The sequence below is a fragment of the Salarias fasciatus genome, chromosome 13 (assembly GCF_902148845.1).
Source record: "Salarias fasciatus chromosome 13, fSalaFa1.1, whole genome shotgun sequence".
Classification (NCBI taxonomy): Eukaryota; Metazoa; Chordata; class Actinopteri; order Blenniiformes; family Blenniidae; genus Salarias; species Salarias fasciatus.
This window is the reverse complement of record NC_043757.1, coordinates 20205026-20222870: the sequence shown is the minus strand read 5'-3', so window position 1 is coordinate 20222870 and position 17845 is coordinate 20205026. Positions and strand designations below refer to the sequence as shown.

The following is a 17845-nucleotide window of genomic DNA, read 5'->3' as shown; positions in this document are numbered from 1 at the left end:
AGAAAAAAATACTGAGTTAAAAAAGAGGGACGTACATGTTGTTGTGAGACTTTAAAGTCGTGGACACACGGCTGCTGGCTGGCTTTACAATGAAATATGACGAAGTTAGTGTACAGGATTTAAATTTCCCTCTTATTCTTATGTACAAGTTGTCAAAATGTCCACTTGTGAAAAGCCAGACTTTCCTGTTGGGAACCATCATCTGGGAAACAGTCGTTGAAAGTGCAGTGGTATCTTACAAGAACAGAACCGAACACAGTCTCATGTGGACATTTTAATACATTTCAGATAATGCAGTATATCGTATTTACATCTCGAGTCTGGACATCTAGTTTTAGGGCAGTAAATGTAAATTCAGAACATACTTTAAAAAAAATGCGTAATAATTCCACGCCTCCCGTCCGCGGTGTTTATTTGATTTCTGTCTTATGGAGCCGGAGCCATTTGTATTCCGTCTAAACTATTCAGACCTGAGGCAACATTTGTATTCATCGCTTTATGATTGTTTTCAACATGTCTGCTCTTCTCCCTTTCAGAGGTGAACACGATGCGATTTCACCGTCTTTTTTTTAATTCCCACGTGTTTCCCCGCAGATCACGGTGCGCATCATCGATTGGAGATTTTTTAAAAAATGACGGCATCGTTTGAAAGCGCTCGCGCTCCTGACGGCTCTGAAGGCGAGATTTACACTCAGGCTGCTCCAACAGGTCTTAGTGGTTTAACCCACAGCTCTTTGTTGCTTTGGTTGTATTATCCTTTCAGGGTGGAAGGGAACGGCAAGTTATCGAATGTGAAATAAAAAGTAATACACTTGGCAGATTTCATCGCTTTTAGCAATTTGAGTGGAAGTGGCAATTATAAGAGCGGCAGGACAACATTTCAGACAAGCGCTACCAGATAGAGGAAACAAACGTGTTTTATTACATTGGAATTCATCATTTAAAATCCTGTATGTCATCAACATAATGTCCCTCGAAGGACAGATACTATCATAACATGTCATGATAGGACAATGCTGATTTCATCTACTACAATAAAACCTGCATTTTTTTTTAAATCTGGAAAAAGATATTACTCCTTATATGTACATCATGTCATTATTTTTCTCAGAGTGTTTTCTGAAGCAGTGGTTCCCAACTTTATTTCCCCAGGGACCCCCGGATCGCCTTGAAGGAAGGGCGGAGACGTCCCCTTCTATTCTTGATTTACCTAGACGTCACAGGGGGACACTCCCACAAAACAAACCGAATGTTTTTTTTTGTTTTCAGATCTGTTCTGGATTCAACAAAGTGTCTTATTATAATTTTCTTTGACATGTGAGAGCAATCCCAGAGCAGGCGAAGCTCTGAGACCTTCTAAATGATCTCAAGGGTGTCCCGGACCCCGGATTGTGAACCACTGTTCTACATCGCGGCACTGTCAAAGCTCCTGGGATTTTTCATTTCAGTGCTTGTTATCTGTCGATTATCCAAATGAGGAGCCATGTAGACGTGTCAAATGGAGTAAAAAATGAAATTAACAATGCACGTCGTCATGTGAATATTCATAAAATACCCATATTAGCGATGAGAGATCCATGGCAGTGGTAAAGAGCTCGGGAGTCTTGATGCTGTTTGGACATTTTGTGCTGTTATCAGCTAATTTCAGCAGTTCACAGCCCTGAAACTAGACGGCCCGGAGTCTGGCTCAGTGGATTGATCCTTATCAAGTATCGTAAACTAGATGCCTACTCTATCCATGTGAATTAAAAACATGACTTTGAACAATAGCAGCTATTAGCGTGAAATCAGTAACTGAAATGAACAAAAGAATAAATAAATAAATTAAAAAAATAAAAACAAATGGCAACATTGCAAACTATTTCAGCACAATTGAAACACAACAATCTGTACTTACTCAGTAACAGCTCATGTCTTAGACATTAGTACAGTTGGGAAATTCCCTGGTTACAATTCTCTCCATACTTCTTCCCATTCCTCCTGGAAACAAGGCAACAAATCACAACACGGTGTCAATACAGGGGCAATCAGCTGATCTGACACCACACGCACATCACAGGCCGCTGCCATCAGATACTTCGGCTTTATCTACATGACACTCCGATGACATTTGGGAGCTTTTAACATCGACCAAACGGCTCAAAGTTAAACGCAGTCTCCCCTAATCGCTTTCACTTGGAGATCAAATGACTTGTAGGGCCTTTTTTTTTTTTTTGCACTTAATTACAAATTCATCAGCCGTGCATTTTGGCTGAAAAGCCGCCTGTTGTCACACCAAAGGAGCGCGGTCTATCGGCGCCGGGCTGAGCTGGCGATGGAAGGGCCAGATAAGATGGGATCGCCGTGACAAGTGGGGTCGTTGAGATTGTGCAGACACGGGCTTTTTCAAAGGTGGAACTTTTTAACGTCTCAACTGTGTCAGTAGCCCGGGTTCGGTCGTTCGGAGGGGAGCAGCGTGACGCTAATTTCATGTTCGCCCGTATAACTAATAACCTGACAGTAAATCCATCAACGTAAAGATCCGGCTGTCGGCTCGGGTTTGTGAAAGGAGTAATGATTTATGAGATTTAGATTGCCTTTTACAAGGAGCATGTTTTAAAATGAAAATCCCTGCGGTCTGCTTCAGAATTACAATTTGTCGTGTAAAGAGGGGGAAAAAAGATCAAAATGATATGAGAGGTTAAATGTCATGTTTGTCTTGTAAAACTCAGCAGAGTCTACAAATCAAAGCACGACTGGAGTCTTTTCACTTTTTACAACTCACAAACGTAATAGTTAAATTTAAAGAATTGTTTTTCATGGCGGCACACTGCAGACAAGTTTTCCTGGATAATTTCTGTCCTCATTTCAGATTTGTTTTACATTTTTGCTTCATTCTAACTCAACACGTGTGGGTTTTCTTCGACTTGCAGTCCAAAAACGTGCGTCTGAGGCTAATTAGTGACTTTGAATTGGCCCTAAGATGATGGTGGGGATGTGTGTCTGTCGTTTTCTCTGTATTTGCTCACTCTGTGCCCTGCCTCCACCCGGAGTCAGCTGGGATCTGCTCCAGCCTCTGCAATCCTCAATTGGATAAAACTGTACAGAAGATGGATGGATATGACTGCAACAACCTTTTTCTGTGTGCGCCACTTAACTTATTTTCTTTTATGACCAACATGCCACAACACAGCATTACCATCAAGTCGTGTTCACCAGTGTTCACTCTCTTTAAGCACTATTTTCGACGTGGACAATCTACATACATATATATTTAGCTTTTTTCTCCCCAGTTACTGAATAATACACCATTTGCATCATCTTGTTTGCAACTGTGTGTTTCTTGCTGTGCTGTGCAGTGAGTGGGAACAGTGAAAGTAAATGAAAATGTGTAAGTTGTGGACTGGACATCGAAATGATAAACATAAATCTGAGAGCAGCTGGAGATTCAGATATTAATTCAGCGGAGCTTCAACAATAGGAACAACCTCTTTTCACCCTGTGGGGAACAAAATGATTAATTACAGCCATCCAATAATTACCCGGAAAGAGAAATGGTAATTACTAATGCATAGCATCTGTCACTGTGTTGAAGTTAAGGGACAATTTGAAACAAATTCTGAGTTTAAATTTCTGTTTATTTACGTGTGACCAATGAAAGCTCTTAAAGTAGACTGGGTGCGCTCCAGATTTGGACTTTTCACATTATTGTACAGTTTTGTAATCAATTATTCGACACAGATGAGGAGATAAATGTACAACCAGCCAATGGACACAAGTTTATTTTATTTTGTTGCTTTTTAAGTAAAAACGCAGGATTGACTGAATAACATCCGATACTTGCATTTTAGAACACATCTTGGCACATTTTTATTTTTCTTCCCCAAATTTTAACCATCCAATCCAGCAAACAGCAACAAACAAGAGTCAACACCAAAGACAAGCTGTTTTTATCAAGGGCGACAGAGATTTGGTCAATTTTTCAAAGGCGTAACCAACAGACTCGACTCTGCCGCTCATCCCACAAATGAACAGATATTCCACCATTTGAAAGGAGAACATTCCATCTTTATACTGGTGTAACAGTTATTCAAAGAATTAAACAACCAAACACACCTTTGCTTAGTTTTTGCGTGTAACTGAGATTCTGTTGACTTTGCTCCCAACACTGCCGCTGTGCTCTCAGCCTTTATGCGGTCAGTTTAGTCACTGGACGTCAGCTGCTCTTAAAGTTGGTCCTGCTCAATATTATCTCCTAATAAAGCTCAAAGTCTGGCAAGTCAGCAAACTCGGAAGGATAATATTGACCTGACTCCTCTCAAAGAAGTTTACTCCGGCTTCACGGAGCGTGGATATTGAGAGTGATGATCCTAATCAGGAAACTGAACGTTTTCCTCGACTCACCACTCTGATTGTTAAAAAGATCCATCCTGACAACTTCCTGCCCGCCGCGATTTATCGTACAGACGCCCCGGTCTCCTCCGCAGCTTAATTAATCCTTACTTCAGCTTCACTGTAAATTTCTGCTCATAATAAAACTGGAGGTGTCATTTTAATAACTCGGCATCCACATAAATCAAACGGTGATCTTTCGCTAAGCCGACGTGGAAATTTTCATTTTGGTCTGTTGATCCTCCTCGAAATGTTCGAGTCTTTGTCGCAAGTTTTCGGAGATCTGACTGTAATTTTACTTAATTGCCCTGGCAGCACAGCGACAACTAGCAGATTCTTCTTCTTCTTCGAGCTCGTAAAGCCATTTGGCCCAAAATGAGGAGACATAAAGTCACTGAACCCAGACATTAATTAAATTAGAACTAGTTAATGCTTTTCTCCTTTAGTAGGGGGCATGTTTCCCACAGGCTGGAGGAAAAAAAAAAAAAAAAGAAGGTGAAAAAAAAGGGGAAAATTGAAAACATTCATCTGAGGGGATATTGTGTTTATAAATCCAGCAAAGTCTTTAAAGGCAACAATGAAAATACTTAGAAACGTAAGGTTTTAACTCACGGTGTTAATTAATATTTTAGAAATGGTTTTAATATAATAAAGAATACCTGCAGTTTTAGGTTATAAATTAAAAGGTGTGGAAAGCATAAAACTGACCAAAATCAAGTATTTTCACATCGATAGCCCAAAATGCTCTTTAAATAGGGTGAATCTCTCACTTTCACATCAACACAACTTTCCGAGATGCACAGAATGATACAGTGGCGCACTAATAGGGCATAAAGGATGCCTGGCCAAAACAAATATACTCTGACTGCCATTGATTTATCATTAGAGTCTGAAAGAAATATTAAAGAAAAGCCCCTCAAAGCTTTAAATCCATATCTGAGCGGGCCCAGGATGCAATAGTCAGAAGAAATTTGATTTCTCAAAGAACGCAAAATCCAGTAAATGAGCAGTGACTAAAATTAGCAAAATGTCCACATTATATGATGCTTTTGTAAAATAGCAGAAGCTAGAAACAAAACTCTCCAGTTTGGAGCAGCGTTTGTATCTCAGCCAAAATCTCAATGGCTGAAAATGTGACCAAGCCGACAAGTATTAATATAATCTCTGTACAGCAGGTTGGAAATTCCATTAATCTACCAAGACTCGGATCACAGACCCCGCGCCGCTCGGCCCCTTTTGTAAATAAACACCTTTGAAAGCAACCAAAAGGGGCTTAATTTGTTTCAGATCAGCAAGGACCAGGAGAGGTAGAAACAGCTGAGAAGTGAAGAATAGCCAAAGTGCTGAGTGACCAGAAAAAAGGCCTGCAGCCCACATGTCTGTGTCAGGAGCGCCGCAATGCTACTTTTGTCAAATAGTCCGCGCCGTCTGCGGGGACTGAATAATACTCATCTAAGAGACATCACAACGGATGTCAGGCACGGCAATCAAAAAGTTAACTTGTCACTGTGATATCTGGTTTTCTGTGCAGATGCTGCAGTTGTGCTCGCGATGTGCAATTTGCAAAAATATGACACACTGCAGTGATAAAGATGTTCCGGCACCTCAGAACGTGCGCTGCACGCCAATGCGCGGCTCGGTAGCCTCCCCTCAAAGAGGAGCCGTTAAAGAAAAAAAGAAGGGCTGAGACAACGTCACCGTGTTTTATGTCGACACCAAACATGGTCAAAAAAGCATTGAGATGCTCGGCGGTGTGTTTTTGGGGGCAATAAAATGTTAATCGGTTTCAGTCTCTTGCAGTGACAGTCATCCTTTAAATCCTGTATTAAAGAATCAGTGCTGTTCAAACATATTAATATTCTGAATTTAACTTTGCCTTGGCATTAAAACTTTGCTTCACTGCAGAAACACACTGGTTTTGGCAGATTGTTGACATTATTAACCATTTCCACGTTCCACTATTTATCTTCACCGCTACATTTTGCTGTGCTTCATTTCTTCGGTGCCTACAGGTACACCGCAGGAGAGGAATTGAAAACTTATGAGTTCACCTTGACATTAAAGTGCACCTTTTGTGTTATACTGCCTTTATGTACAACCGAGGCTCAATAGCAGAGAGTCTCAGTGCGGACAAGGAGGACGCTGCATCAATGGAGTTACGAAACGAAATGCCGCCAAACTCCGGAGTTTCTTCCACATAGGCTGCGTTTGGGTGGCTGCCCAGCTGATTATATAAACCCAACCAGGTAGATCGTTCCTGGCCATGTGACAGTTGCAGTGGGAACCCGGTGAATGACAGTGAAGACTCGACGCTGCTCTCTGAGCAGCTGCCAGGCGACCAGCGACCGACTGCCTGCACATGATGGATATCTGAGAGCATCGGAGAATTAGAAAACTAATTCCTCTTAAATTCAAATAAACTCGCGTCATTGAACATCCGGATGACAGATGTTGGGATGCTGAACAAACAGCTGGATTTCTTGGTGTGCTCTGATCTTTTGTGGCGATATTTTAGCAAACAGCCATAACATTATGACCAATATTGCTAAGATCTCTCCACTTGCCATACTCTGACATTCCTATGTTTTGCAGCAGTTTGAGCTACGGCGGCTCGGTTGTCCTGTCGTTGGATTGAATCACGCAGGTCAGTCTTCTCTCCTCACATGCGTCAATGAGGTTTAACCCCCCCTGCGACCCTGCTGCTGTTTCATCACTCTCCCTTGGACCACTTCTGATTGATGCTGATCACTCCAGACTGGAAACACCCCACGAAGCTACAGCATTAGAGAAGCTCTGCCCCAGTCCTCCAGCCATCACCTTTCAAAAAATCCTCACGGTACTTTGAGGACAAAATATTAAAAATATGCCCCACACAGCAACTGTTCCTGTGAGAAAGAAATGATCCAGATAGTCACTCATTGTTTTTTGCGCCTATCCTCCATCTATGCGTAAATAAATGAGACTGATGTCCAGATATAAAATGACAATTTGTTTCCAAAAACAGATTCATCAGCATCAAGATGCATTATGAAAACCAAATAATTGACCACTGAATTTTAATGGACTTTAACAGGTGAAAAAAGATCCACACCTCTTGTGCAGTTTGTTTTATTGACGTCACAGGAACAGGCTTGGCTGCACTGTATGTAATTTTGATTATAAAAGGGTAAAAACCTCAATAGCATAATTAAGTTTATCCAAACTTTGATTTTTCTTTGTGGGTTTTAGACGTGTCTGTCAGCAGCGCAGTGTGAAGCAGTACCTCTGCTCCTGGCCTCCATCTCTTTTTCCATGAGCTCTTTAGGGGAGGGGAACTCGCTGAGCTTGACCTTGGACATGGTGTCATTCTGCCCCACCGTGCTGATCACCTCGGGCTCCTTCTCGTGGCTGTCCTCGGTCTGAACGTGGATCCAGGGGATTTTCCTGAAGGACGCAGCGGCGCAATAAATACAAGTAATTTGTGATTTACCGGCGAATTTGAAATAATTTACCCTCACCTTTTGAATTTGTAGATGAAGAATGCAGCTAAACCGACGAACACCACGCTGAGCAGCATCAGCATGGCCGACCCGCTGTGGATGGCGTTTGAGTCCACAAGTGGTGCTGCAGCGCAAACACATCAAACGAGAGACCGAGACAAATGTGATAAGCAATTTCTTTTGTGCGCGAGCCATGTGTTATTCAAAGAATATGACTTTCATTACCCTGCGCATTGGAGAAAAAAAAAAAAAAAAGCACAGGTACAGTTTCAAAAGCTGTTCCCTGCACATTATCCCCTCAGGGCACTAAAGGGAACCTTTAGGAGGTCCGCTCCGTCTCCCAGGGGTCCGTCATGCACGCAGTAGCCTATGCATAGTCATGGCTTTTTTTTAAATGCTGAGATGCAATATTCAAAGTATTTCCCCTGGCCGCCCATCTTTCTCTCCTTCACAGAGGAAGCGTATGAAGTCTGTGACCTTTCCGGATCATTTTAAAGGCAACCCAGACCTTTGTATGCAGACACAAATGAAGACAGATCCATCGGTGGATGAAAAGGGTAAAGCCAGGTGGGCTTGATCGACACGTTTTTGCGATATGCTAATGACCCGGTGACCCTGCCAATTTCCTGGGCGCATACCAAACGGCTCCTTCGTCAATCACGTCATTGATCGCCGGATTTCAAAGAGAGCTGCTGTCTCACAGCCTCAGGTACAGAACTGGCACGCTGTGAAGGATGTTTGAAAGCTGTGATTTACAATATCGTATAAATCTCAGTCCAGAAACACTGTTTCTTTGTCTTTCCCTTGTTTTTTTTTTTTTGTAGCTCTTAAGTAAAACTCAATGTCAAACTATTCTAAGAAAGACTTGTTTTATCTTTCACACATTGGCAAGCAGAACAAATGCACTGCAGATTGGAAGACAAGCTGTACTTAACTGGCATACATTAAGCCTAAGGCCTATCTGGATGTTTTGTTTTATGTACCTGGAAAAAGGATTTTAAGAGCAAATACAGGCGATGGTGATGGGAAATAGCAGGATTAAGAAGGAAAAATAAAAACTTACCCAAGGTTTGCTGAGTCATGTACACAATAATACGAATGTCAGTTTTCAGCTCGAACTGGATGAGGCCTTGGTTCAGGGCAGTGACGAAAATATCTGCGATCTGTTGTCAGTAAGTATCAAAAAGGACAAAAAAACAGATACTGCAATGAGTTTATAGCATTTTATGATGCTATCACTAATTCACAAACCATTAATCTACACTTTGCTGTTAAAACATGAATTTAACAATGTGGACAAAATGTTTCTTTGCAGAGAGTTTAAAGAAGCGACGTGATTGTGACGCCAGTTTACTGAATATAACACCAAACGTTCAGTTTCGGACACGTTTATAATGCTTCTTCTTATAGTTTTTGTTTTTCCTTTAACACGAATAAGGAACTCATTAGGATTAACAGAACAGGCTACTCTTACTTATGTCTTTTTTTCTCAGTTTATGTTAAATCACTATTAGTTACAGTTTGTTTTTTTTTGTTTTTTTTTACTGAAGATGTCTTCAACTTCTTATAATCTGCCTCGATTTTAATGGAGATGAGTTCAGATAAGACCCATTTCATCACCACTTCAGGAAGAATGGCCACTTCAGGAAAAAGAGGACATGATCTGACGTCTGAAAAACATCTCCGCTGGCCACTTCCTCAAACTTAAACAGGGTCATGGATGAGTAATGTCTTTCGTCATCATTGCTAAATGGATCTGTTTTGGCTGTTATCGCTGGCTCCCCCGGAAAAAGACGCAGTCACATTATTTTTCTTCAAGATCTGATCTGTGTCTCTTATCTGCTTTTTTTTTTTTTTAAGAGGAAAGATGCCCTTTTTGTCACCATATACATGAAAAACACTCACTGAAATAAAAAAAGGACCTCTTTCTCTGTGAGGTTTTTTCATCCATGTAGGTTGAAATTAGCGCTAGTGTGAAGGAAAGCAATGACTCCATAATTTCTCCCTAATGTCAGTTAAAATTAAAACTTTATTAGGCGAGTAACCATATTTGGTAACTGCCACATTTCTTTCAATCTAACAATAGTACACTAATGACAGTCACAGAATCCGCGCGCGGTTTCCATTTCCATTGTGCTTATTTGAGCATTATATCTCATTTAAGGTCCATTATTTTTGGATAACAGGGTTTTGTGTAACGTACACGACAGCAGGATGTTACTGAGAAATTTAGACTATTTGGAGCCATAGAAACAAGATACATTATGGAAGGTGTCTTTTTCGTCTGTCGAGCAATATTAAAACAAAATTAATACCATAAATATGTCCAAGTAAAAAAAATATACACGAAGCTCCTCTGTCTTCCACCTCTGTGAATCTCAGCCTGACTCTGCTTTGTTTACGCAGCCATAAAATCCCAATACTTTTATTGTATGTTTTCTCTTTGTGTCCAGTGCGTGCTTAATTAAATTAGCTAGCTGCAGACCTTCAAAGCCATTTAATAGGTTTAAGAGCTGAATGTTTGGCAAAACAAAAGAAGAATTTCAAAAAGTCCAAAACATTTAATGGCGCAGTGGTTTGCACTGTGTTCCGGCTTTAGTTTCCATTTTAAAACACGTCTGTGGGGTGTTGTGTATCTAATAAGTCCAACACAGGGCCCCACCGTGCCGAGAGCCTCCTCGTTCCTCCTCTTGTGCTCGATAGACGTGTGTTCATCAGGCAGGATGAAGAGCTCCGCCGTCGTCGGGAGTCCCGGGTAAAGAGACACCAGCAGCTGATGTTCAGAAACGCCGGACACCTGCAGCAGACATCGTAGAGTTTGGACTTTAGAAATCTTGAAACTCAGATCAGCTGCTTTGGCGTGGCGACTGTCGTCATAGAGGATCTCATTGGACAGTCAGGACTGTCGAGTCAGGACCGCCGAGTCAGGACCGCCGAGTCAGGACTGCGTACAGGCATAAAACAGTAATGACCCTAAAAGTGACCTGTGTTGGACGTGGGCTCCAGGAAAGCTCTCCCGGGACTGGATGTACCTGTGACAGAGCTGTCCGCACCACGCGGCCGATGTCCTCCCTCCACTCGGGGATGTCAGGATTGTGCTCATCAAGCGCCGGCGAGAACGACAACAGCAGCGACCTGAAGAACTCTGGGAAAAGAGGTGAAGCGATATCTGTTATGAGCCGACGCTGCTTCCAGTTTAGTTTCTGATTAATATGATGTTCAGTTTTGTCTTTTTTCATTTGCCGACATGCGCTGTGAAGTTAATTGCTCCTTGAGATTTCGTGTTCGCACACCGTGACACTTTATTCATTAGATGAGTCCACGTTGACATCGGCGGAGCGCGGCGCTGACCGAGACGCGCGTCGCACTCCCCCCCCCCCCCCCCCCCCCCGCCCAGATATCACCCTGCATATTCATGTAACGTGCGTCTCCCCAATTAAAGCGCTTTGAAGACCGTCTCCCCCGCTCACCTTTAACAGTTATATCTTTTGAATCCTGCATCACGGTGCTCCCAGAAGCAACCTGGACCGTGACCTTGTTTCTTCCCACTTTCTGAAACGTGTGCGAGATGCTCCCCTCCAAGGTTACAATGGGCTGGAATGCAGAGAGGAAAAACAAAAAAGAATCGCACAGGAAAAGCCGCGTCTTCTCAGATGAATACAGAACGCAATGTACAAGCAGCCCTTGACACACTGTATAATGAGGAGGAGGCTGCTGCAGCGAACACAATCAACGTGATAAATAAATATGACCAGCCATCCAAGCCGCATCATCCGGGAAGACACGGGCCGCGCACGTGCAGTCACCACTTTACATGATTTGTGTGAAAGCTCTGTAGACTTACACTTTTGGATTGCAAACAACAACACAAGGACTTCAGGAGAGGAGTGGGAAAGAGGAAGAAGATGGAAGGAAGGAAGGAGGAGGAGGAGGACGAGGAGGACGAGGAGGAGGAGGAGGAGGAGCTTCTCACCTCGGAGCTGTTGTCAAACCACCAGAAGAAGGTCAAAGTTCTGGTGTGACTCGGCCAAACCAACGCAGTGAGATTAGCCTCCTTCCCCCTTATGGCTACAATCGGAGCAGAGAGATATATGCGCTCGACTGGACCTGAGGCGACAACACACACACACACACACAAGCACATATCCATATATGCATCAAATGAATGCACGCAGAAAACAGCGAGCCGAACTGAGCTGGCAGCTGTTGCACATTTAGCTTCAGGTGTGCGCTCTTTGCATTTTCCAGGGCTAAAGTGCATAAAGGTAACACAGCCACGACTGAAATGAAATCCACCCGAGTGGGAATGAAAGAAGGAAGCGCCTGTCTTATATGCACCGCCACAAGAATCTGTAATGACGCTTCTCATTCACATACTGGTGATGTGTAAAAACAGCGTGCTGCTGTCAGATCCGTGGCTGTTTTCCGCCGAGGCTGTCACTCGGTAAATCCCGGTCGTCCTGTAGATGTGCCGGATGCCGTCGTCAGTCCTGCTCAGGTTGGAGTACGTGATCTTGATGCCGTCCCCGAAGTCGAGCTGGATGCTCGTCCTCTGCGCGTCTCCCTGCGGACGGCAGGTATGACACAGTATCTGTCAACACGGCTTAGGTCAGGACGCTTCAGTCAGGCCACAGCCGAGCGGAGAAGGCTCGGGCCGCCGCCAAAGTGCCGGCGCAGAGACGTCTTATGAGCGGTGTCACAAACACTTTATGGGTGTGTGTGAATGGGAAGAGACAGAAATTCAAGAGAGAAAATGGGGAAAGAGAGCTGCAGTGGAGGAGAAGGTCACGAAAGTCCATAAAATCGCGGAAAACAAAATAAATATAGATAAGTAACTGAGAAGAAGAATGTGTGGAATAACATTAATAAGTGCGTATTCCATCAGGGAAACATGCGAACGTCTGCTTGAATACGTGGCACATCCAGCAGATGAGGGGATATCGCTGGTATTATTACTGTAAAGTAACTCTGCTGCAGGTAAATCTAAAATTTGCCAACAGAATGCAGTAAAATAACCTTGGCCTGTCACACAGAAACATGTTTGATTATTCAGAAGTTTTGGTAACCTCAACTTCTCCTTTTGGGAAACTCCCACAAAAAAGAAAATCCTCTGGATTTGGCTCTTGAGTTTTCATGAGTCCTTGTATAACTTCCTTCAGCTGATTGCAGAGGTGTGTCTGCAGAACACGCTGGAGATGTGATTTTAATCTCCAGACATGTTGAGTTCAGTTTTTGAATTCATTTAAGTTCAGATTGTTTGATTTCACAAACTTTTCTATCGCCGGCGCCTGGTTTTTATTTTAGCCAGACTTTGGAGAAACAGTTGAAGTGAGCACGGAGCAGGTGGTGCTCACAGCAGTGAAAAATGACACTGGAGCAAACCGCCAGCTCAGCAGATTTCTGACTGTTTTAGAGAAAAATAATTCCAGCTGTGATGGGATTATCCTGGGTAGCGACACTGTTTCTGTTTGGTTACAGAACGAACATGAGGCGTTAGTAAAAAAGTGAGATATTTAATGCACACTGAATGATTTTGGATGAACGGCTCAATAAATGCTGGAAGCTTTGCCATAAAATGTGGAAGAGATCTACACAGTTTGCAGAAGAAGAACGCTTTACAAGTACTTCAAATTCAGATTTCAAATTCTTCGATTTCCTTGTGATAAATCTCAGATTTGCTAAACAGACTGAGGACAAATCTCGGAGATTGTTGATGGTTCCACAGATCCATTTGTAGTGTCGTCGTCGCTTCAGAATGAGACGGAAAAACTTCAATTTGCCATTCAGTGCCGTCGTTAAACCAAACTTTCAAGCAGCTCGCTCACGATTCAACATGCAAACAAACATAAATCAGTATACAGAAATAGTTAACTGAACAGAACTCTTAACCCATGAAGACCTGAGGCAATGTTTGTATCTATCCCTGCATTATTTTTGCAACATTTTATTCATTGATTTTTTTTCCTTTTCTTTTTTTTTTTTTTTAAATGGTACTTACATAACCTTCTGTACAATAAAAATAGCTGGATGAAACAAGATTTCACTCCTTTTTTTCCCATGCACTCCTGCAGTTCAAAGAGCACTTCAGCGGTCATGGCTCTTTAAGTGCCGTGTAATGTTGGTGTCACACCGGGCTGGAAAGGGAGCGCTTACTCCAGTTCTTAATGGGTTAAGGCACAAAGAATTACATCAGGTTTTTTTTTTTTTTTTCTTTTTGAAAACTCTCCAGTGGTTCTTAAGTGACTCACATCATCGAGATACACCATGAAGGTAACGTTGCTCCCGACGGCGGCGCTCAGCTCGCCCTGGCTTGTGGTCAGCCGGAGGCCTCGGGGCGGTCTGGGCCGGCAGGCCTCCCTCTTGGGCGAGTACAGGTTCTTCCCTCCCTCCTTACAGTTATTGGACAACACCTTACGGTACCTTTTAAGTGAAGTGAATAACACTGATTATCTTCAGCTTGTTTATCATTTCCTGTGTTAGAAGCAGAAAAACAGACAGGTGTAAGAATCGGAGCGACTTTGACGAGAGCCAGGACAGCTGGATGAGAGCGTTCTGGAAAAGGTGAACCTCTTGTTGTTTGTTCCCATTCTGCAGTTGTCAGTATCTATCATAAATGGTCCGGGGAGCTAAAAGCAGTGAGCGGCTGACGGGATCATGACCGACCACGGCTGCAGCAAACGGCTGATCTGGGCGGTCCGAGTCGCCAGATGAGCAACTGATTTAACCAACATGGAGCTGACGGTCAGTGAAGGCGGCGTGCAGCCTGGATAGGGGTCAATCCCTCACAGGGTAATCCCAGAAAAACCGTCACACATTCAGATTCACAATATAGATCCATCTTTTCATATAAAATACTTTTTTTTTTTAATTATGTGGGAGGAGAAAACCCTCCAGCCGATGTTCTCGCTATGAGGTCAAAGGTGATCTTGATGCTCAGGCTCATCATATATTAGCGATTCCATTCCTCACTTCATCAGGAACCCTATTATAATGTAATACAATCCAGTGCAGCAGTCCTGCTGTGAACTGAATATAAAAAGCAGGATTTTTTTTTTTAATTAGCAAGTTTGTTATTGGGTGTCAGTGTCATTCCTGAGTGTGTTATTCTGAAATTTGTTTTGAATATTCTTCCCCTTTTCAGATAGGTTAAGACAAAATTATGAAAAACCTCCCTTGACTTAATATAACCCAGCAGCAGCACAGAAAAGTACAGCCTCCATAATAAATTCAAAGAGGAACACGATTGTAACAACTGTATAATTGACAGAAGAGCACTCTTGGATCAGAGTACAACCTGATGAATAAACCAGCAAGTGCACAAACATAGAGACAAGACTGGTGCCAGTCAGTCAAATATACTTAGCACAGAAAAAAAACAACAAATATTTAACACTTTTTTTTTTAAAAATGTTCCTGAAGGTGTCACCACCACCGTTAATATTTTCAACTTGTGAGCAGCTCTTCAATTTAATTTCTGCAGTTCACTGCAGGATGGAGAGTGTCTATCAACAACACACAGATTTAGCATCCACACCAGCTTCACTGACTTTCCTGAAAATGTGTCACTTTTCACCAGTTTGACCAAAGGCTGCTGTGCATAACTCCATATTACAGAATCGCAGCGCGGTGTGAGCGACGGCACTTTTTTTTCTTTCCCTCCTCTCGGTGCTTTATTTCTGAGGCAGGAGGTAGCGAAGTAGCGTTTTCTGTTGAAATTCAGGACACCATGACAAACAAGGTGGAATGGAATAATATTGTTTAGTGATGGGCTGAACATTGGGGGCCACTTACCCGGTGCTGTTAAGGAAGGTTTGGCTGCTGCTGCAGCTTTTAGCAACACCATTTGGATTAAACCAAAAAGCAGGGGAACACTTCCCATTCGTCTGGCGTTCCCACCCGTAATCACTGCCAAGAGGAAAAAAAAAAAAGTAAAATAAAACAACAAAACACAACGGCACTTCATGAAATGATAAACGGCGCGACTCAAAATAATCTGGCTCTGACAAGCGCTTGTAGTGGGGCAAACGCTTTGCGGTTGGAGCATAATTCAAGACCAGAACGAGAAACATTGTCAGACAAGCGGGATCAAACGGAATTTCAGACAGATGGATAAAAGACATTTAAAATTCATTTAACGATTTATTATTAATTGAATTCTAATAAGTCACTTGACGTTATGCAGATTACAGTAGCGTGATGAAAAGTTTTTCAAGTCCCATCCACATTTTTCAAACTATAATTAGATTGGATGAATGCAGTCATATTGGTTATCCAGTAAATTTGCGATAGAAGATAGATATTAAGGCCTGTGAAGTTCTGCAAATTGATACCGGAGTGCTTTATTACAAACGTCGACAAGCGGCTCTGATTAAGTACAATTGAATTACATGTTCACAGCGGAGGGGCTGTTTGGTAAACATGTAATGAAACAAAACTGGGGGGCACTGGGGAGAGAAAAAAAACAAAAAAAAAAAGCATGAGGAACGGTACAATCCAAGCTGGGAGATGTGGAGAATAAATCATTACCATTCAAAATCGTATGCTGTGCAGGGACAGGGCTCCGAGGAATAAATCCTGGAGTAGTCCTGGGACAACATGCAGCGGTTCCCCGGCCTGCGCTTCATATAGATCTGCTTCTCACCCATGACGCACAGCTCGCCCTACCACAGGAAAAAAGAAAAAAAAAAGAAAAAAAAGATTAGAGCAACAAACTTAGATCATTAACAAAAAGAGGCTGAAACAAAGATCCATCTCAGAAGGTGCATCTGTTGAAGTCAGCAATATATCAAATGTGATTCCCGTTACCTTGTTGTGCAGATACCACGTCTGATAATCTCCATCCATGCATCTTCTGCTGAACAGACCCTTGTAGTCGATCTTAATCAGTTGCCACTCTGACCGATGGCTGAAGTGTCCAAAAAAGCTACAACGACATTCATTTGGAAGGAAAAGCAAATGTCAGCAGCAGCAGCAGAGAATATGAGGTGACGCAGATGTCGCAGATTTCCGATGCGACAGGCAGCACCTGCACAACTGAAATCTGTCATTTAGGCTGACAGACGGGACGGCGTCTCCGCTGATCAAGTGCCGGGAGTCGCCGGGGGAAAATCCATCGGACCTTCCTTTGTTTACATCAACAGAGGCACTAATTCGTCAAGCCTGATATTTGTTTTATTCCTCCCGGACTGTACCTGCGCGTCTCTGCTTACGTGATGATGTGATTGTCGGATTCTGGCTCCATTAAAACTCCGTCCACATACAGAGGGGCCAAGGAAAAACTGTGGCGGTCCCATTTCTTTCCCTCATCGAGGCTGATCCTGCATAAAAACAGCCAAAAACAAATGTCAATGTATGGATTTCTATCTATTCCTGTTTGCCAACACGCGGTGAATGAATATGTTGGGCTTTATTTCTGTTCCTGTAACATCAAACCTCACAAGCACCCAGGTTAAACAATGAAAAACAAGGCAGAAAGAAATATGGTGAGAGATCTGAGGTCGTTTAGCTTTGGCTGCGGCTGAAAAATGAAGCGCCTTGAATTCTCTTCAATGTGAAAAATTATCTCGACAACAGGCTGAACAACAGAACAAATGTTCCTCGGGCCCAAGTAAATTTTTTGAAGGTGACAACACAACAGAAAAAAAAAACAGAGAGAGAGAGAGAGAGAGAGAGAGAGAGAGAGAGAGATATGACTCAGGTTGTAGCATTAGAAATAGATTTGGGCGGGTTTCAAATCACCTTTCTCTGAGCTTAATCACTTTTGACAGGGCTGTAGTGTGCAGGGACATCAAAGTAGATGGTGTTACAAAGCTCCAATAGAACGAGGGACTTACGAGAGCATTCTCAGTCTCATATTTCCACCCTGTTTCTCACTCATTTACATAAAAGCACTCAAACCATCATATCCAACCAAGAGCACAAAGCTTCAGCGCACTCTTCTGTTGGAAATCACTCTGACGCTTCTGAAGCTGCATTGTCGATACAATAATCATGCA

General features: G+C 42.7%; 1 protein-coding gene across 1 annotated transcript in view; it reads right to left on the bottom strand.

Moving 5' to 3' along the window:
* Positions 1-430: 430 nt before the first annotated feature.
* LOC115398862 (VPS10 domain-containing receptor SorCS3-like) overlaps positions 431-17845 on the bottom strand; it is a 52372-nt gene continuing 34957 nt past the window's right edge. Inside the window, exons 14-27 of the mRNA XM_030105854.1 lie at positions 17060-17167; positions 16656-16773; positions 16377-16510; positions 15642-15755; positions 14099-14270; positions 12228-12414; positions 11824-11957; positions 11321-11444; positions 10883-10995; positions 10513-10647; positions 8914-9013; positions 7869-7974; positions 7634-7794; positions 431-1980 (exon numbers count right to left, since the gene is read on the bottom strand). Of these exons, the coding sequence (XP_029961714.1) occupies positions 1916-1980; positions 7634-7794; positions 7869-7974; positions 8914-9013; positions 10513-10647; positions 10883-10995; positions 11321-11444; positions 11824-11957; positions 12228-12414; positions 14099-14270; positions 15642-15755; positions 16377-16510; positions 16656-16773; positions 17060-17167 (1771 nt within the window). The 3' untranslated portion in view covers positions 431-1915. The remainder of the gene's footprint in view (positions 1981-7633; positions 7795-7868; positions 7975-8913; positions 9014-10512; positions 10648-10882; positions 10996-11320; positions 11445-11823; positions 11958-12227; positions 12415-14098; positions 14271-15641; positions 15756-16376; positions 16511-16655; positions 16774-17059; positions 17168-17845) is intronic.